Below are 20,879 nucleotides of genomic sequence, written 5' to 3' on the forward strand. Positions count from 1 at the left end.
TGCTCTCACCGCCATCCTGAGAGCAGAGGCTGGGCAAGAAAGCTCCCTGGGCCAGGCTTCTGTGATGGACCCAGCAGGGCTCTGCATCGTGACACCTTGGGTGGAGGGACCCTGGGCCCTTGGGGCTGGGGAAGCAAAGGGGAAGGAGGGGGCCGTGCAGGGTCCTGCACCTCCTCCAACAGGCTCCACTGCACCCTCTGCCTGCTGACCACCCTGCCCCAAGGCTGGGGCAGCACCACCGCTGGCCTGCTCAGCCTCCCAGAGCAGGCCAGGCCTCCCACCTGCCCACGTCTCCAGGTGCAGCTTCTTCAGCACAATGTAGAGAAGGAGGAAGACGGTCTGTGCAAACTGGGAGATGATGTTGGCATAGGCGGAGCCCCTGAGTAAGGAGGGAGAACAGGGCTGCGACTGATGCCAACTCTCTGCCACCGCCCTGCCTGAGAGAGAGGTGGCTCTGGCGGCCAGCCCGTGTGGGGCAGGCATGGCTCTGCTCTTCCCCCATCCTGGGATCAGACTCAACCAGGGCCCACAGGCACCTCTGGCCATGGTGGCTCTACCAAGGCAGCCGTGACTACAGTGTCCTGGGGGCCACCTTGCCAGTGCCCACTTCACCTCTCCTGGTGGGCTTGGGCAGGAGCGGGGAGTGGCTGTCCTCTCACCCAATCAAGCATCAAACTGAGGTCCCCAAGGGACCATCAGGCCCCTCCAACTCCCCATAACCCTCCACTTCAGGACGGCACAGGCAGGGCCAGGATGGTGACTGATCTGTCTCCACCAGGGGTGGAGAGCTCAGTGGGCAGTGTCCCCTGACCAGGCCCCACCAGCCCCCGGGCTCACCTGACCCCCAGGTTCAGCACAGAAACCAGGGCATAGTTGGCCACACCGTTGACACAGTTGCCCACCACACCACTGAGGACTTGGGGCCAGGTGATCTTCTGAAATAAATGAAAACTGGCCCTGCTAAGGTGTGAGTGAGATGGATGGAGGATGGACAAACCCGGGGTTTGGAATGGGGACTCCTCCTCCTGCCCCTTCAGCCATCCCTGTTGAGGAGTTGGAAGAGGCTGGGACGCACAGCCTCTCACCTGCCTCTGTGCGGGAGGTCAGGATGTGGCAGGTGGGTTGGAAGTGACCCCTTTCAAGAGCTGGTTCACAGATGGTGGAGAGAAGGGGAAAGCCCCAGGCCCCCCTCCCACTGGAATAGGGCAGTGTGCTGGGAGAAGGGCCTCCCCACACACCAAAGACCTGTACCTGATTTTGCAAATATTTTGCCAGCAGATTGTAAAGAAAAATCACCTGTATGAAAAGCAAACCCAAACAAATCAACAATAATGACCAAAACTCACCAAATGAGCATTAACAGACATTCCTTTCCAGGACATAGTACCCCAGATTGGGGAAATTACTTCATCAAAGTATGTCTGGGACCTCTCAGGTGCGGCCAAAGCCTACCCAGCCACCTGGACTCATGCTCGGGCCCAGCCTATGGAAGAGGCCCCCTCAGGGCTCCCTTCTGCCACAGGGGAGATGAGCAGGCATGCTTTGGCTCTGAGAGAGTACTCTTTGCACACATGCTCATAGTGCACAGTGCCTGGTAGGCCTTCTGGCTGCTAAGCCAGGCTTCCATCAGCTTAGGAAGGTGAGAAGTGACCCAAGGGCCTGTTCACAGAAGGGCCCACTTTGGTTCTGGCCTTAGAGACAGGATTTGAAGGTGTGACCTCGGACGAGGGAATGGCAGGTACTGAGACATGCTGGCCGTGGGCAGCCTATGCTAAGCAGGTTCAAGACCCTACGGGGGTGGCAGGCCCTTCTCTGGCTGGGGAGGACCATAGGGGAGTGTGCGTGGCAGTGTGTGTGTTGGGGGGCACTGTACCTACCCTTTCTCTCCTCTCTTAAGGGGAATAGAATAGGCATCAACTGAAACCTAGCCCAGGGCCCTTGTCCCATTCCTTCCTGTAGCTCTCCACTTATTTTCAGCATAGTGTACTGATTAAGAGTACAGAGCTGGAATAGACCGGGTTTAATTCCTGGCTCTGCCTCTTCTGAGATGTGTGATCTTGGGCAAGTTACTTAATCTCCCTGAGTTTGTCTCCTCATCTGTAATGGGGATAATAATAGTGTGTGTGTGTGTGTGTACTTAATATACACTTAATATTTTACATACATAAATATTGCAAAGTTAATATTGCAAAGTGCTTACCAAATGATATATGGGACATTTAAGCATTCCAAGTGTTAGCCACTAACATAACTATGTTAGTGTTATTAGTCACTATTACTGGCAATTAACTTTTGCAGCTGCATTTTATGGAAGGACTTTGGCTTGACAAAGAAGACACCACAGTGACATCTTTACAGGGCATTTCCCCCCGACCCAGCCCCAAAAATCCTGGTTGACAAGATGCCATCACCTCGGTCTGAAAAGCCAAAGTATGGATTATGTGGAAGACTCAGAGGAGAAGAGCAGCCCTATAAGGGGGTTTCCGTAAACCAGAAAAAAATCTGTAACCAGCTAGGCCCCAAAAAGGTCATGGCACTGGCCTGGCAGAGAGGTGGGTGTGGCTGGGTCTGCTGGGACTGCACGCTGTTGGGGCACCCTACCTTCACCCTGACCTCTTCCCTGCCCAGCTCCCTTGCCCAAAACTTTCCCCCTGGTGCCATGGAGGCTACACTGTCAGAAAGTGAGCTGAGCCTGGTAGGGCTGTCTAGCACACAGAACTGCCAGTCGTAACAGGCATCACTAAGCTGCAAGTCAAACAGTGAAGCACTGGGCTGCAGAAGAGACATACAGATCCCCGGGTCACTGGACATACAATCACTGACCTAGATAGATGCACTGTTGATTAATTAACAAATTAATACAGAAAGGAGAGAATATGTAATAAATGGTGTTCAAAAAAATTTTAGTTGGATTAATATCTTAAATGTAAAAATAGAAACCCTGGAAGGGTCCAAAAAAGTATAAGCAAATGTGTATATAATCTTGCAGTGGGTTAAGTCTTTTTTTTTTTGAGACAGAGTTTCGCTCTTGTTGCCCAGGCTGACGTGCAGTGACACAATCTCGGCTCACTGCAACCTCCGCCTCCCGGGTTCAAGCAATTCTCCTGACTCAGCCTCCCGAGTAGCTGAGATTACAGGCACCCGCCATCATGCCCAGCTAATTTTTGTATTTTTAGTAGAGACAGGGTTTCACCATGTTGGCCGGGCTGGTCTCGAACTCCTGACCTCAGGTGATCTGCCCGCCTCAGCCTCCCAAAGTGCTAGGATTACAGGTGTGAGCCACCGTGCCCGGCTGGGTTAAGTCTTTTAAGCTCGTTAAAGACATAAGGAATAGGACTTACATACACATTCACAAATCTTTTTTTTTTTTTTTTTTTGAGATGGAGTTTCGCTCTTGTGAGGCTGGAGTGCAATGGTGGGATCTCAGCTCACTGCAACCTCCGCGTCCTGGGTTCAAGCGATCCTCCTGCCTCAGCCTCCCGAGTAACTGGGATTTCAGGCATGCGCCACCACACCCGGCTAATTTTGTATTTTTAGTAGAGAAAGGGTTTCTCCATGTTGGTCAGGCTGGTCTCAAACTCCCAACCTCAGGTGATCTGCCCGCCTCAGCCTCCCAAAGTGCTGGGATTACAGGCGTGAGCCACTGCGCCCAGCTCAAAATTCTTTAAGTCAGAAACATAAGCAGAATAAAAGGCAAATGACAAATTGGAAAATATTTGAGACAAAGGATTAAGATATTATTTAATAAGAAGTACAATACTTAGAAAAAGATTAACCCACTAAAATAAGCGAAGAGCTATTCACATAATAAGTACATGAGAAAATGTTCAACTTCATTATCAGTAAAAGAAATGCAGGCCAGGCGTGGTGGCTCATGCCTGTAATCCCAGCACTTTGGGAGGTGGAAGCGAGTGGATCACCTGAGGTCAGGAGTTCGAGACCAGCCTGACCAATATGGTGAAACCCTGTCTCTACTAAAAATACAAAAATTAGCTGGGCATGATGGTGGGTGCCTGTAATCCCAGCTACTTGGGAGGCTGAGGCAGAATTGCTTGAATCTGGGAGGCAGAGGTTGCAGTGAGCGGAGATCGTACCACTGCACTCCAGCCTGGATGACAGAGCAAAACTCCGTCTCAAAAAAAAAAAAAAAGAAAGAAAGGAAAAAAGAAATGCATGTTAATACTATTTCTAATTGGAAGAAATCTTTTAATAATAATAGTCTGTGCTAATGGAAGTTTTTGCTGGTGGGAGTAGAAATTGGTAGTTTGGCAATATGTCTCAAGAGCCATTCACTGAGCCATCCACTTCCAGTAATGCATTTCTGTAATTGACAGTTTCCTTGAAAACCATCTGTAAGATGATTCACAAAGATTTTTCTTTAAGAATATTTACCACAAATCTTATTTATAATAGTTCGTATTATAAATAGAGATTGGTTAATAAGTTATGGCCTAACTATGGGTACCAGATAACCTTTGGAATTAATATTGTGGAAGGTTATTTAGTCCTATAAAGAGACTAATGACATATTTTAAAGGGAAAAAGCGTATTATAACCCAATATACACATACTGATCCCATTCCAATTTGTGTTTATGTGTGTGTTTGAATACACACACCCGTGAATAGAAATAATCCTGGAGGGCCGGGCACGGTGGCTCACATCTGTAATCTCAGCACTTTGGGAGGCCGAGGTGGCAGATCACTTGAGGTCAGGAGTTCAAGACTAGCCTGGCCAACATGGTGAAACTCCATCTCTACTAAAAAATACAAAAATTAGCCAGGCGTGGTGGTGCATGCCTGTAATCCCAGCTACTCCAGAGGCTGAGGCAGGAGAATGGCTTGAACCCAGGAGGCGGAGGTTGCAGTGAGCCAAGATTGTGCCACTGCACTCCAGCCTGGGCGACAGAGCAAGACTCCATCTCAAAAAAAATCAAATCCTGGAGAGAGATAGTAACATATGTTCTCTCTGGGTGGTAGAATTATAGGTGATTTGAATTTTCTCTGCCTCATGCTTTTCGTATTTTCTCCAATAAACATTTTCAAATCAGAAAAACATGTTATACTATTTTTTTTAAATTCAATTTGCACCAACTGCAACGGGAACTTTTGTCAGTCACCCTCATGGCCCAGCAGGAAGTCACAGCAGGATAGGGATCTTCCGAAGCAGATAGAGTGGGAAAGCAAAAAGCCAGAATTTAGGGGAATGTGATTCCACGCTCAGCAAACAGGGGCACCTACCGGAAGTCCTGGAATGAAAATCATTACATAGTCCTGGGTCAACCTGCAAGAGAGGGAGAAGCTCCGGAGCTGACCAGGCTGTGGCCCGGGGAGGCAGGGCCCTCTCCCCTGTGTCCTCCAGGACTGGGTCTCGGCCGCTGTCCCAGGGTCTCAGCCAGGACTGTGAAACCTCAGCATCAGGGGCTGCTGCTTCCAGATGGTAAGCAGGTGCCAGGAGGGGCAGCCGAAGCACCCAAACACCCAGGCCACAGGACGAGGGAACTTAAATTCAGAGTAACGTGGTTCGTAAGAAAAAAAGGTTATATCTTAAAAAGGAATAACCAAATGAAATGTACATAATATAAATGAACAAGGCATCCCTATGAGAGGGATTTATTATAAAATAAATTTAATAATAAACTATAGGCCGGGTGCGGTGGCTCATGCCTGTAATCCCAGCACTTTGGGAGGCTGAGGCGGGTGGATCACGAGGTCAGGAGATCAAGACCATCCTGGCTAACATGGTGAAACCCCGTTTCTACTAAAAATACAAAAATTAGCCTGGTGTGGTGGCACGTGCCTGTAGTCCCAGCTACTCAGGAGGCTGAAGCAGGAGAATCACTTGAACCTGGGAGGCAGAGGTTGCAGTGAGCCAAGATTGCACCACTGCACTCCAGCCTGGGCGACAGAGCGAGGCTCTGTCTCAAGTAATAATAATAATAATCATAATAATCTATAATTCATCAAAAAGTGGTTGTCATCTTTCTCCTTTTCAGAATATGGGAAAATGCACACACTTCATTTCTTCGAAAGCATCTGTAAAGCTCCAACTGTGTCCGGGCACACAAATGCAAATAAAATGCAAATCCAAAATTGTTTCTTGCCTTGCCTTCTAAATTAAAACTGGGCGTTTGTCCGCCTCTGTCCCTGCTGGTCACTGCTGGAGCCGCAGCCATGGGGAGAATCCCCAAACCAAAGCCTGGAAGGTACCCACAGGCACCGTGCACTGTGAGCACTCGTGGCCTAGAGAAGCATGGGGTGTGAGGGCTGGGCATCTTCAGGGTTTCCCTCGGCGGCCCGGGTTTCCCAGGAGCCTCTGGGTCTCTAGCAAGCCCCACCTCCCCAGCCGGAGCCCAGCGCACCTGGACACGTCCGGGTCCTGCCGGAAGAGCAGCAGGATGTGCTGGGTGTTGAGGAAGAGCGCCCAGCAAGGGAGGCAGCAGAGGAGCAGGACCAGCGCGCCGCGCTGCAGGATCACGCCCACGTGCTTCTTGTTGGGGCTGCCGAAGCTCTGCAAAACAGCCCGCCCCGCGTCAGCCGTTTCCACTGGCCGGGACATTCCTAAATCCCGCGCGGGGAGCGGGCTGTCAGCGGCGCCAGCGGTGTGTGGCGGACCCTGCGGCCTCTGGTGACCACAGCCTGGCGCCCGCAGCCTGTAATGGCACAGCGGCCTTCCTGAGCCTGGGCCTACCACTGTCTCCACTGTTCTTCCAAAGCTCCAAGGAGGACGAAGGCACATGGGGCTTCATCACATGTCAGCGGCAGGTTAAGTGGAGCCAGGACAAAGCCCAGGTCCACCGTGAAGCTAAAACCCCCAGGGAGAGGTGAGGCCTTGCCGCTTTGTGACCCCATGGCCACCTGGGCAGCCCCTGCTGGACTGCAGGCCCCTGCAAGCAGGGAGGTTCCTTCTGTGTCCCCTTGGCCTTCGACACATGCCTGCATGTAGGCAGCCGAACTTAGGATTGAGGCTGGGGAACCGGTTGTCTTTCTCTACTTGGTGACCTCCTCTGGGGGCAAGAGCTCAGAGAACTGTCTCCACCATCTCCACCCCTTTCTCCTGGCCCAGACTCTTTCAAAGGGGAGGGTCTGTTTCCCTGACAGCCTGTGGTCCTTGGAGGTAGGGCAGGGGCAGCTGACCCCAGGGCCCATTGCTCCCAGATCACCTGGCTGCGCCCCTCCCACCTGCCATCTCCATGGCACCTGTGAAATTGGCTCTGCCCTTGCCTGGCTTCCTGCCCAGCTCCAGGAGGCCACCCACCTGAGACATCAAGGTGTCACATGCCGAAGACAAACCAACTCCTACAGAAACTCCGCAGACATTGACAAACTGGCGCCACACACAGGAGGAAACAAGAGCTTGTCAGGTGAGGCCTGAAGAGAGGCCCCTGCATCTGGGCTGAGCCAGGGTCAGGAAATGCTGCCCAGCAGGCAGCGGTGGCAGAGGTGGCTCTGCTCAGCAGCCTCATGTGCTGTGTGCCCCAGGGCCAGACCACCTCCATCTCCGGCCCTCAGGTTCCACCTGTGAAGGCAGCCGTCCAGCCACGTGGGCTGTGTCTTCCCATCCCTGACCAGCCACCCAAGACGGGCCCACCCGGGAACCCGGTGGAGAAGCCTGGGGAGAGAACGTCCCTGCTCTGGGCCAAGCTGGGTACTCACGGCCACCGCGAGGGTCACCGATGCCAGCTCCACCTTGCCCAGGTGCCCGCAGAACACAGTGCTCACAATGTAGATCATAAAAGTCAGCACCTGGAACAGGAACTGGAGGACAGCGGCCAGGTCAGACTCGGGGCCACAGGTGCCCACACAGCCGAGCCCTGCAAGACAGGCCTCTCCAGCTTTGAGGGCCCTGCACCAGTGCCCCGAGAGGTCACCTACGCCTGGGGAAGCCAGGGCTGGAGGTCGGATGACCTAGCCCAGCTCCCGTTCTGCGTTCTGCAGCTGCAGTCACGCCTGGCCTCCACGTCCCTACCCAGAAGGGTCAGTGCCTGGCGCAGCGCAGTGCCTGGCGCCCTGAGCTTGACCCAAGTGTCTGATACTGCTATTGCAGTTCCTATTATAACAATAATTTGGTCAGGCCGCACACCCCCAAAAAAGGAGGGGAATTAAATACACCAAAATCTTAGTAATGGCTATTTCCAAGTACTAGGATTTGAGTTAAATTTCTTTCTTCTTTATAACTTTCATTTTTTTCTAAAAGTTTTACAGGAAGTGCAATTCCATTACTCCTTTTTGGTTTTGTTTTGTTTTGTTTTGTTTATTTTGAGACGGAGTTTCGCCCTTGTTGCCCAGGCTGGAGTGCAGTGGCGCGATCTCGGCTCACTGCAACCTACCCGTCCCGGGTTCAAGCGATTCTCTGCCTCTCTCTCCCAAGTAGCTGGAATTACAGGCGCCCGCCACCATGCCTGGTTAATTTTTGTATTTTTAGTAGAGTCGGGGGGTTCTCCATGTTGGCCGGGCTGGTCTCCAACTCCTGACCTCAGGTGATCCTCCCTGTTCGGCCTCCCAAAGTGCTGAGATAACAGGCGTGAGGCACCACGCCCAGCCTATTCCTCTTCATGATCAGAAAAAATAAATGTATTTAAAACAATTTCCCCTTTGGAAATGAAATGGGTAGCCGGCCCCTTCTTCCCCCTGCGAAGGTGCTGCAGGCTTCATGCATCTCTGGGTCCCATCTGTCCTGGAGCCATCTTCCAACTCAGGCTTTTGTGGGTTTCCAGCTGAGGCACACCCACCCCTTCTGTGTGGGGGCTGCCTGCTGCTGAGCAAAGTCAGGCCCCACTGCCACTGGGGATTGTCCAGAGACAGCTTTCAGGAGCCATCCTGCTGTCCCCAGACTCTGGACCTGGCAGTCAACATGGGCAGTTTCTGGGGAAAATGTGAGCACATTTCTGGATCCTGCCTGCAAGGCAGACACCCTCAGCCTCTCAGCTTCCTCCACTCCCTACCTGCCCCCCAGCTCCTCCTCCTTACCAGGGGTCCAGAAAGGGCAAAGAGAGTCCACATCTCAGTCCCAAAGCCTCTGGGAACCAGCCTGCTGAGGGCAGGGCAGCAGCCCCCATGGTCCAGGGCCACTGTGTCCTGGAGGCTGTCCATTCCTGGCCGGGGCGCTGGCTACCCTGCACGCCTGAGCGCCTGCACGGCCAGCTTTGTCCAGCGAGCCACCCCCTGCCTGGGCAGCCCGTCAGTACAGCCTGGCTAATGAGTAAGGGGCAGGAGGAGGGGCTACCATGGCAACTTGTGGGATGAGCCCTGCCTCCCAGGGCACTGAGTCCCTGCTGCCAAGCCTACTGCCTCAGCCACTAGGGAGGACAGGATAGAGGCCTGGGCTCCTGGGAGTCACCCAGACCGCTGCCTGTTGTGTCTGGTCTCCCAGAGGGATTGGCAGTAAGGCCTCAGCAGGAGAAGGTCCAGGGCTGCCTGCAGTGGCTGTGGGAGGTGTGCTGAGGCCAGGACAGGGCAGCCTGGCTGGGGCAGCTGAGCCACTGGGCGTCCTGTACCCGGGCGTGATGGTGCCCACAGTGACTCCCGTTTTTTCAGAGGAATTGGTGGCCTGCCCGAAGTCACAGAGCAGGTGGTGGCAGAGCCTGAACAGCCCTCAGCCCTGCTTTTCCCTGGGAGGGGTGGCTTCCCAAGAGACAAGGGCCTGGCAAACCCCATGGCAGTGCGTTCCCTAGCCTTTCATGCTGGAGGGGCCTGGGCCTGGGCCTGGGGATGGGGATGGGAGCTAGGACACCTCGGCGGAGTCCCAAGCCCCCCACTGCCCGTCACCCCTTTCAGCAGCATATCTGAGAGCCAGGGGTGGCAGTGCTTGGGAAAGCAGCTCACTATGCACGCCAGTCATTGTGCCCAGCAAGGCTGTGACTCGACATCCCACAGGGTCCTCTGTCACCTTCCCAAATTGCCCTCTCTGCTTTTCCTTGCAGGGATGGCCTGTGACTCCCCCCTTAACCTGCCTCAAGACCAGCAGGGCAGTGGGAACCAAGAGAGGCATCTAAGGATTGCACCGGTCACCTAGCCCAGTCCTGGATCAGGCTTTCGGGTGTGGGTTCAGCCCAGGAGAGGGAGGAGTGAGTGAGGGGGGCAGGAAGACAGCAGGTAGGCTGGCCAGTGGCTGTGGGAGGGCTGAAGACATCCCAAAGGCCCCACTTGGTTCCCGTGTCCACCCCTGCAGCGGAGGAGTGGCCGGCAGGATTCCGAGACGCAGTCCCCAGAGCTGCGAGGAGGAAGGAGCAGACCCTGAAGGAGAGGAGGCAGGACAAATACAAAAAAAAAAAAAAAAAAAACGGGTTTGCTACACCCATGGGCGGCCCCAAACACAGGCACAGCCCCACCCCAGTCAACACGCAGCCTTCTTTTTTGACACAGAATTCTGAAACGCTCCACTGGATCCTCCCAGGATCACCTGGGAGGTCACATTCCTGCCCTTGTTCTGATGGTTCTTATCACAGCACTCTCCAACCTGTGCACCAAATAGTACCTTTACCACCTGCCTAGAGGAAAGAAGACATTTTATCACCATCGTGATTGTGATGATGACACCAAACAGGAGGAAGTACAGGTGAAAGCTACAGCCCTGCAGGCCAGGCTACTGCTAGTATGTCTGACTTCCCTCCTCCAACACCTTCTCCACGTCTTTCTCACCTTTGGCCAGTTCTCATGGTCAGCCTACCTCTTCCAAAAGGGCAGCCGCAAATCCTCCTGCATCCAGGGGACCTGGGCCTGGGGTCTCTGTTATGTGAAACCAGCTGCTTCCAGCTGACAGGGCCTCTGGGGAGAGCAGTCACCTGCTGGCCTTGGCCTGTCACCTCCTGTCACAGCATTGCAGTGAGCCCTGCAGCCAGCAGCAATACTTCTTGGGAGCCCATGGCGATGGGGGTGTTCAGGGAGCCCACGCGTGGAGGTATAGGCAGAAGAATCCATCTCACTCCAGGTCACTTTTAATGAGGACAGCTGGTTCCCGTGCCCCCACCAAGCTGGAAGGTGTTCAGTGCAGACGCCCCGCCATCAGCTCGGTGACATCAGGCTTTATCCAGAGCTGACCAGTGTTCAGCACTCAGCTGCACAGGACAAAGGTCGGGTCATCTTCCCGAGGGCCAGTCCTAGGCCGAGCATCTCCAAAATCCCTTCTCAGGAACATTCCCAGGATTTTTGTGATAGAAGCCAATGCATTCCTGCATTTTCTTCGGGGAGACACTCTCCTCCTACACTCCTCTCAGAATTTCAATCCCCAGACCCCAGTGGGTTTGACCCTGGGGAGGAGCAAGGGCGATTACTGACTCCACTGCCATGCATTGGCCGCCCCAGGCAAAGGTGGTGCAGGCAGAGTGGGGGGTGGGGGGAAGCCACCTCCTCCAGGTGAGGGGTGTCAGAGCTCCGTGAGTCCTCCATAGTCTCCCGGCAATGCCTTCAGGCCCTCCTTTTGTGGTGGTAACTGCAGACTCAGCAGCACCGCCCTGCAGCCACCTGCAGACTCAGCTCCGAGTTGGGTTTTCCAGGATTCTGCCCCGGAACCTGAGATACTTTGAGCGGAGCTGCACATGGCCCCTGTGCGCCATCCTGTGGCTGGGGCGGGGGGAGCCTCCGAGACTTCAGCCTCTGCCCTCTCTCCAGAGCTTCCAATGCTGTCAGGAGCAACACGCCACCCTTCAGTCCTGCATCTTCTGTGGTCTCAGATCCTGCACACAACAGACGGATCAGCAGCTCACTCTCGGGAACAGGGCTGCCAATCCCCTAGAATATACAAGCAAGTCCGGGCGATGCTGGACCCTTTCCCTTCTCAGCTGATCACTTGTTTCCAAGGCCCTTATTTCCTGGGGCACATGGCCTATGACATTCTCCCGATGCCAGTTGCCGTGTCAGCCACGTTCTCTGACGGAAACAGTAGAAACGAACTGGGATCATGTCAGCAGATGGAAGAAGGGAGGAAGGGGGAGAGGAGATCATTATTGCCAGGTGATACAGAAGAGGGCTGAGCCGCCAGCCTTGAGAAGGGAGAATCATGCAGCCCTGGACTCTCGGGGTGATTCAGGGAAAGGTGACTCAGCCCAAACACCTTCAGTCCCAGAGACAAATTCCTGGAAGACTGGGGCAAGAGCCAACCTGAACAAGAATGGAGGTGGAAAGGGTGGGAAGGAGGGAAGCTGTGAGCTACCTGAAGTGGGGCAGGGGGCCCCCTAGAGGATGGGATGCTATGAAAGTGAAAACATGGCTACACACCCTGCCTCATTTATCTATTACCAGGCCCCCCAAAATTGGTGTCTTAAAACCATTATCATCTGTGTCATGAGTCTGTGGGGCGAGTTGGGTGGTCCTTCTGCCTCCCCTAGTCTAGCTGTGTCTGCAGTCACCGGGGACTGGCCCGGGCTGGCCAGTCTTCCAGGCTCATGTCCAGGCCGCGGTGGGTGTCTGCTATCAGCTGAGACTGTCAGTCAGAGCATCTCCACCTCCCCTCATAGGACCTCCTCATGCACCACGGGCATCTCAGCATACAGTGACCTCCCCACGCACCATGGGCATCTCAGCATGGAGCGACCTCCTCACGCACCACGGGCATCTCAGCATAGAGCGACCTCCCCACGCACCACGGGCATCTCAGCATGGAGCGACCTCCCCACGCACCACGGGCATCTCAGCATGGAGCGACCTCCCCACGCACCACGGGCATCTCAGCATGGAGCGACCTCCCCGCGCACCACGGGCATCTCAGCATGGAGCGACCTCCCCGCGCACCACGGGCATCTCAGCATGGAGCGACCTCCCCGCGCACCACGGGCATCTCAGCATGGAGCGACCTCCCCGCGCACCACGGGCATCTCAGCATGGAGCGACCTCCCCGCGCACCACGGGCATCTCAGCATAGAGTGACCTCCCCGCGCACCACGGGCATCTCAGCATAGAGTGACCTCCCCACGCACCACGGGCATCTCAGCATAGAGTGACCTCCCCACGCACCACGGGCATCTCAGCATGGAGCGACCTCCCCACACACCACGGGCATCTCAGCATAGAGTGACCTCCCCACGCACCACGGGCATCTCAGCATGGAGCGACCTCCCCATGCACCACGGGCATCTCAGCATGGAGCTGGAACAGAAGACAGCACATTCGATGGTGCAAGTGGAAGCTGCATACAGGTCAAGAGCCAGCCTGGGAGGTCCCCATGCCCCTCTGCCTCAACCTGTTGACCACAGCTAATCATGGACTCGCCCAAATTTCACAGGAGAGGGAACAGCCTCCACTTCTAGGTGGGAGTGGCCTAGAGGCCATGCCTTTAACCAGCACTCTCCTCTTCCTCCTTTCTATTCCTCCCTCTCCATTCTCTCTTCTGCTCTCTCTTGTGCCACCCGCTGTCCACACTTGGCCCCGAGCAAGGGCAAGCAGATAAAGACCCCTGAGGTCAGTGATGAGAGGACTCACGCATATCGAGGACCTCTTTGGGGAAGGAGGACCCAAAGCTACAAAATCCTAGGAATGGCAGGAGGCACGGGGAGAGGCAAGGGAGTGGAGAGTCCTGGCAAGCCCCCAGCACACACCCTGGGATTAGGGAGGCTCCCAGCCAGCAAGAGGAAGCTTGACCCAGGGGGAGCTGCTCCCCCAGCCCCAGCAGCCTCGCTGAGGCAGAGCCAAGAGGCATGTGGGCATGCCAGGAAGTCCCCCTCACTTGAGGGCTCAGCTCCTGCAGGCTCGGAGCCTGCTGGGGGCAAGGGCCAGGTCCTTGGGCCCTGCCTTCACGTGACTAATTTCCTGGAGTCCTGCCAAGTACAGTCTGGGTCCAGGGCCTCTGTTAACCTTTTCTCACTTGGTTACACCTCACTGGGCCCAAAGGTGTTGCATTTGCCCTTTGACTCCCAGAGACATGCACCACAAGGGCTGTGGACCAATGTCCTTTCCTCTAACCCCTCTCCGCTGCCTCCTGACTGCAAAACACCCATTTCTCCCTTGGGAGGGTGGGGACTCTGGCTGATGGCACAGCCCCACATTCAGGGCAAAGGACAGTTGGGGAGGATTGAGCTGTCCGCCCCCTGCCTCGTCCCCCAGGTCTCCCACCAGACAGTGACCAACAACTGCTAAATCCCTGAGGCGCCCCTCCTCCACTCCTCCTCAACTGTCTCATAGATTTTGGCAGCTGCCTCTCTCTCTCTGCCTCCACCTAGTACCCTCTCCCTCCATCCCTCACCCCTTCCTATCTTCTTCTCTCCCTCCTCCCGCAAGGTCTCCCTGGGCACCTTCCAGGCCCAGGTGCTGCACCCCTAGAAATGACCAGGGCTCAGTCCCTGAGCTGACGTCACCCCTCCCAATCCTGCAGGCCAGGGGAGAGACAGAGCCAGCTGGCAAAGCCCTCAGCAAGTGGCAGCAAGACCCCCAGAAGACACTGCCAAGTGCTGGAAGATGGTGGGCCTTTCCATCTGGAGAAAAGCTACGATAAATAAAAATAAATATTACTCATCAATAAAAAGAAATGAGCTATCAAGCCACAAAAAGACATGGAGCAACCTCAAATGCATATTGCTAATCTAATTGGAAGAAGCCAGTCTGAAAAGGCTGCATACTGTACAATTCCAACTCTATGATATTCTGCAAAAGGCAAAACTATAGAAACAGTAAGATCAGTGGTTGCTGTGGGGGTTCGGGATGAACAGGTGGAGCACAGAGGAGTTTTAGGGCAGAGACACTATTCTGTAGGATCCTGTAATGGTGGATACCTCGCATTATTTCTGCAAACCCATAGGATGTACAACACCACTAGTGAACTCTAATGTAAATTATGGACTTTAGTTCATAATAGTGTGTCAATACTTGTTAATCAGTGGTAACAAATGTACTATCCTCATGCAAGATGTCAATGGGGAAACTGGTGGGGAGGTGGGGGTGGAGGTCGCGAGGTCACTGCAAACTCTGTTCTTTCTGTGCGATTCTGTAAATGTAAACCTGCTCTAAAACAGAAAGTCTATTTTTTAAAATGGTACACAAAATAATAACAACGGGGCATTTCTTGAGATCTCTAGGGAACATGTCCCCCTCTTGCCCATGCATTTCATGTTGGATCCAGAATGCAGCAGCAGCACTTTTCACGGTTGCCAAAAACTGTGGCAAGCTCAAATGTCCATGCACTGATGAAAGGAATCGCAAGATGTGGAATATCCAATAATGGAATGTTATTCAGCCATAAAAAGAAATGCAGTATTGATCCACTAAAAACATGGATGAACTTTGAAAACATGATGCTATGTGAAAGCAGCCAATCACAAAAGGTCAGAAAGTGTGTGATTCCATTTCTATGAAATGTCCAGAATAGGCAAATCCATAGAGACAGAGAGTAGACGAGTGATTTCCAGAGGCTGGCAGGGAGTGGGCAGCGGGGGGTGCGGGGCACATAGGGTGACAGCTAAGCGGATATGGGGTTTCTCTGGGGGGTCATGAAAATGTTCTAAAATTGATTGTGATGCTGGTTGCACATCTCTGTGAATCTACTAAAAGCCATTGAATTGTATACTTTAAAAAGTGCATATGGCGGCCGGGCACAGTGGCTCACACCTGTAATCCCAGCATTTTGGGAGGCCGAGGCGGGCGGATCATGAGGTCAGGAGATCCAGACCATCCTGGCTAACACCGTGAAACCCCGTCTCTACTAAAAATACCAAAAAAAAAAAAAAAAAAAAAATTAGCCGGGTGTGGTGGTGGGCGCCTGTAGTCCCAGCTACTCAGGAGGCTGAGGCAGGAGAATGGCATGAACCTGGGAGGCAGAGAGCTTGCAGTGAGCCGAGATCGTGCTACTGCACTCCAGCCTGGGCGACAGAGTGAGACTCTGTCTCAAAAAAAAAAAAAAGGTGCATATGGCATGTGACTTTTATCTGAATGAAGCTATTTATAGGTGTGGGGGGAGGGATGCTGTAAGCTCTTTACACACCAAGGTTATATATATGTTGGGACGGTGAAGAATTGCATGTGCAAAGATAGATTTTTACATTTTGGGAAAATGTATAAAAGAGGCTGGAGGCTCACCTGCAAGGCGGCCAGGATAGTGGCAAGAGAGGTTGTCCGTTCAGCCTTGTCATATTTGTGGGGAGCTGCCACCCCAAGCCCTGGGCCCTGGCAAATTTCCAGCAGGAGTCCCAGAGCCTGAACATTGCGCTGAAAGAAACTCCATTGCCTCATCCAAATGAGGGCCTGAGAGCTTTGGCAGCAACCCTGGGTGGCAAATTTGGGTTTAAACCAGCTGCACTTTATCATCTAATACTTAGGAAGCTTTCGCCCCTCCTCAAAAAAAAAAAAAAAAAGAAAGAAAAAAGAAAAAACCGCTATCCAGGGCCCACCCCAGACATTCTGATCGGAAATTGGCCCAGACAGCTGGGGTTTTTTTTTGCCTGATTTCTTTAACTTCTTATTGAAGTATATCATTTATACAGAAAACTGTGTACGTGTACAGCTCCTTGGATTTTCATAAAATAAATGCACTTGAGTAACCAGCAGACAGATCAAGAAACAGAACTTTGGTGGCTTCCAAGCCCCCTGGTTTCCCCTTCCAGTCACTGTCCCTTACCAAGGGTAGCCACTGCTTTGACTTTGGGCACCAGAGAATCATTTGCCAGGCATTCTTCTAAACCTCCCTCTCTGATGTGCAGCTGGCGCCGAGAGCCACAGGTCTGGACACATTCACCCTGGGGCTAGGGCAGGGCCCAGCTTCTCAGCATGTTGCTGCCAGATTTGATCCCAATTAGTGTCCTTGGCAAAGATGGAGAGGTGCAGTGCCATTGTGCTCAATGGTTACTTCTCAAATTCAAAGGTGCATGTCCTGACTCTCCTAGGACTGCCTGATATGGGTGGGCTACTGAGCCTGGCTACTGTTGGCTCTACACCTATTTGTCCCTGAGGTTACCCTTCCAGGCACTGGCAGGGCTGTCAGGTCTCAGTGACTTGATACTGCTTATCCCCGCCATCCCCTCCCAACTTGGTCAGCCCCCGCCAAGGGGAGGATTCGGGGTCTGTGAAGCCAGCCCAGGTGCGGTCCAGGGAGCAGGCGCTGGGGACTTGGGTGCCCAGCCGCAGGGATCCCTCTTAACTCCACTGTCCTCATCGGGCGGAGACTGGCTGGCATGAAACACCGGGCTTTTTGAGGTCAAAGCGAGGCTTCGCCCACGCACGTGACACCGCCAGGGCGCGCAAACAGGAAGCCCGAGCCCGGGCTGCAGGCGTTGGCACCGCAGCACTCAACTGGCCTCTCTCTAACCGCAGGCCCTAACTCAGAGCAGCCTCCGGCGCGGGTGGCCCGGATACCGAGGCCTGCGGGGGACATCCGCCGCCTGGAACGCCCCGCCCGGTCAGCCAGCCCCTCAGGGGCGGCGAGCGCGCCCACCCGCTCCCCGTGGACCCTGCCCTCGGGGGCTGCACAGGTCTTCCCAGGACGCGTGGCCCCCACACTGGACCCCCGGACAGGCCCTGCCCACGGCCTGGAAGGCGTGGTCCTGTGTGCCACGTGACAGCCTCTGCGCGGGCCGCAGGGGGTTGGACACCTCTCCCAGGATGGACCAATCTTTTTTTTTTTTTTCAAGTTGAGACGGTTTGAATGGCATCTGTTCCTCCTAACCCGTGACCCCTGACTGACTGTGTGAGGCCTGTCGGGAGGTCTCCACTTCAGCTATCTCCCCATCCACAACCTCAGTGTCTTCATACTGACCCCACTGAACAAAGCCTGGCTTTACCGTCCTTCCTCATGGGCCTTGCTAGGAGGCAGACCCCTAGCCTGAGGGCCAGGGGAGCTTCCAGACCACCCAGCAGGCCATTTCTTGACCCATCAGACCTATGTCAGCCTGCGGGGAAAGAGGACATCCCCACCTGCTCCTCATACCTGCACGCCCTTCGTGAGGTTGTTTGTTTAACCCAACTGGAATGAGAGAAAGGAAATACATAATTTAAGCTCACTTCAGATAGACTTGGATTACATTCTGATTCTGCCACTTTTTCGTTGTGTTGACCTTGGGCGAGTCATTTACTCTCTTTAGTTTGTTCCTTCCTTGTAATAAGATTACATATGATCCAGCAACTCCATTTCCATAAATACCCAAAAGAACTGAAAGCAGGGACTCAAAAAGGTATTTGTGCACCCATGTTCACAGCAGCATTATTCGCTACAGCCAGTGGTGGAAACAGCCCTAGTGTCCATCAGCAGATGCGTGAGTCACCAAAATGTGATACATGCATATGATGGAATACTACTCAACCATAAAAAGGAAGAAAATTCTGACAGATGCCACATATAACATGGATGAACTTTGAGGACATTTTGCTGAATGAAATAAGCCAGACACAAAGGGACAAACACTGTGTGATTCCACTTACCTGAGGGACTTAGAGTCGTCAAATTCCAAGAGACAGAAAGTAGAATGGTGGTTGTCAGGGGCTGGAGGGAAGGTGGGAGTTGTTTAAAGTGTAAATTGTTTCAGTTTTGCAAGATGAAAAGAGTTCTGTAGACTGCTTGCACAGCAATGTGAAGGTATTTAACTATTGAACTGTACACTTAAATCGGGTAAGATGGTAATTTTTTTTTTTTTTTGAGATGGAGTCTGTCTCTGTCGCCCAGGCTGGAGTGCAATGGCGTGATCTCCGCTCACTACAACCTCCGCCTCCTGGGTTCAATCGATCCTCCTGCCTCAGCCTCCCAGGTAGCTGGGATTACAGGCGTGCACCACCACATCCAGCTAATTTTGGTATTTTTAATAGAGACAGGGTTTCACCATGTTGGCCAGGCTGGTCTCGAACTCCTGACCTCAAATGATCCATCCACCCGCCCCGGGCCTCCCAAAGTGCTGGGATAATAGGTGTGAGCTACCTCACCCAGCCAAGATGGTAAATTTTATGTTGTGTGTATTTTATCATGATTAAAATAAAAATAAAAACAAACCTGACATACAGTATTGGTACAAGAAGGAGACAGGCTAACACAGATGTAAGTGTCTGGAACCTAGTAGACATTTATCCAATGTTATGGTCCTTTTTTCTTTCATGCTAAAATTCTGGGTCCTTGGCTCCTGATGTTTTAAAGACATAGACTAGATGAAACTCATTTGTAAGTAGCCCAGACATTACTTATATATCAATGAACACTGTAAAAGTTCTCAGGTTTCTTTTCTTAAGTAGGTTAAATAATCTGCATAACACATTTTGTTACATAACAAATCTTTTTGAAGAAGGAGTAAGAGGAGGAGAACGAGGAGGAGGAGGGGGGAGAAGGAGAAGATGACTCCTTTGGCTTGGAAAGAAAACTTTGGCTTGGCGTTTAGCATTTTCATTTCTGCAAATTCCCCACAGAATACATCTGAATGGTGTGTAGGAGTGTATGTGATGATGTAATGATATATGTAGGAATCGGAGCCTCCATTATGTGCTAATTGTGCAGCACGAGACACATCTCATTTAATCTCATTTAATGCCAACCTTTTCAGGCAGATATACTTATTCCCATTTTACAAATGACAGGATTGAAGCTCAGAGAAAGAAAGTACTTGCCCAAGGTCACACTGCTAGAAAGTGGCAGACTCAGAATATGAGGCTGGGTCTGTCTCCTATCCAAGTGCACATCCTTTCTACTTCATCTGGGATGACAGATAGCTTTTCTCCAGCCTGCCAGTTCTACTCTGTTGTACTGCATTGCTATATTGTGAACGTCAGCGGATTCAGCAAAGCAAACAAGAGTGCGGTGATCAACTTGTAATGTCTGCCATGGACACTGGATAGAGGAGTAACAGTATGTGTGCTTATGGAAAAACCTCTCCAACTTACATCATAGTGAGCACAGGTTTAGGAGCAGAACTAGAAAGAAAATATTTTTTTCTGTCTGTCTAGCAACTGTTGGCCTGAAACAGAACTCAGTGTCAGAATACTCAGGAAGGCCCAGCCTTCCTACTGTCAGGGCGTCTAGCCAGGGCTAGGTCTCTCTGTCCTCACCCCTTTGCCTTCCCAAGGTAGGGAAGGTGTAGAAAATCCAGTTGGGAATTTCTGGTAGAAACTTCTACTCCTGGTGCCAATTTCTACCAGTCAGCTACCCTGTAAACTTCTATCAGGCATACAAGCCTTGGGAAACAGAGAGCTGTTGTCTTGCTCAAGCACAAGTTACCAGCAACAAACATTTGTTTCCCAGCAGATCACATGAGGACTTGTGAGATCATGTCTGGCCCTGGCTCAAATAGAAGATGTTCCATTAAAGCAGTTCCCGGGGACCAGGCCTAGGCAACTTTCCTAGGATGGGCAAGGCAGTTGTTTGGGAAGCTTGGCACCTGCACAGCCCCATTGTCATTGAGGAAACGAAGGGTGTGAGCTTTCCCCCACCTGTCCACTTAGAAGCGTGGGTCAAAGCAGAGAAGAGGGGATATCTCCTTCCCATCTGCCCTTGTCCTCCCACCCCACCCAGGCTGAGGTGCCTCCTACTCCCCCTGCTCTGCTAAGAGGCTGAGATCTGTCTGAGCTGTTGGCAGAACCCTAGAAAGTGCTCCCAGGTCATCCCAGGCCTCCCAGAGGCAGGGTCTGGCAGGGTGGAGAGCTGCCATCATGGCGGAGAACTGCAGCACCAGGCAGGGAAACCAAGGCAGGGCCCAATGGGTGTGGGTGAAAGCTGCACATCCAAAAGTACACGGCTTCCCCCAGGCACCGCAGATCCTGGCCCTGAGCGACAAGAGTGCCTGACCTCACGATTGCCAGCAGCTGCCTGTCCTGCAAGGCCTGGCCCTGTGCCAGGGCAGCTGCTTTGCGTGTGGCTGCCTCTCCTGCCCAAACAATTTCTGTTGCCTTTAGGAATGAAGGAGCTCAGGCCAAGCCCAGTTGGTGTTTTCAAAATTTCCTGTAAACAAAGGAAAAGATGAAGCTTATATAACACCCTTGGCTGGAGAA

At 52.9% G+C, this 20,879-nt stretch overlaps 1 protein-coding gene across 2 annotated transcripts in view; it reads right to left on the reverse strand.

Annotated features, from left to right (window-relative positions):
• Positions 1 to 18,910, reverse strand: part of SLC47A2 (solute carrier family 47 member 2) — a 48,022-nt gene extending 29,112 nt beyond the window's left edge. The window contains exons 1-9 of one of the 2 annotated variants that reach the window (XM_003807279.5): positions 16,540 to 18,910; positions 8,970 to 11,674; positions 7,656 to 7,757; positions 7,258 to 7,326; positions 6,362 to 6,510; positions 5,241 to 5,283; positions 1,252 to 1,296; positions 838 to 935; positions 282 to 379 (exon numbers count right to left, since the gene is read on the reverse strand). In XM_003807279.5, coding sequence (XP_003807327.3) covers positions 282 to 379; positions 838 to 935; positions 1,252 to 1,296; positions 5,241 to 5,283; positions 6,362 to 6,510; positions 7,258 to 7,326; positions 7,656 to 7,757; positions 8,970 to 9,092 — 727 coding nt within the window. In that variant the 5' untranslated portion in view covers positions 9,093 to 11,674; positions 16,540 to 18,910. Of the gene's footprint in view, positions 1 to 281; positions 380 to 837; positions 936 to 1,251; positions 1,297 to 5,240; positions 5,284 to 6,361; positions 6,511 to 7,257; positions 7,327 to 7,655; positions 7,758 to 8,969; positions 12,667 to 16,539 lie in introns of those variants that run through there. The other variant, XM_063599227.1, reaches the window with a different exon arrangement.
• Between the last annotated feature and the right edge of the window lie 1,969 nt (positions 18,911 to 20,879).

This window comes from Pan paniscus, chromosome 19, assembly GCF_029289425.2.
Source record: "Pan paniscus chromosome 19, NHGRI_mPanPan1-v2.0_pri, whole genome shotgun sequence".
Classification (NCBI taxonomy): Eukaryota; Metazoa; Chordata; class Mammalia; order Primates; family Hominidae; genus Pan; species Pan paniscus.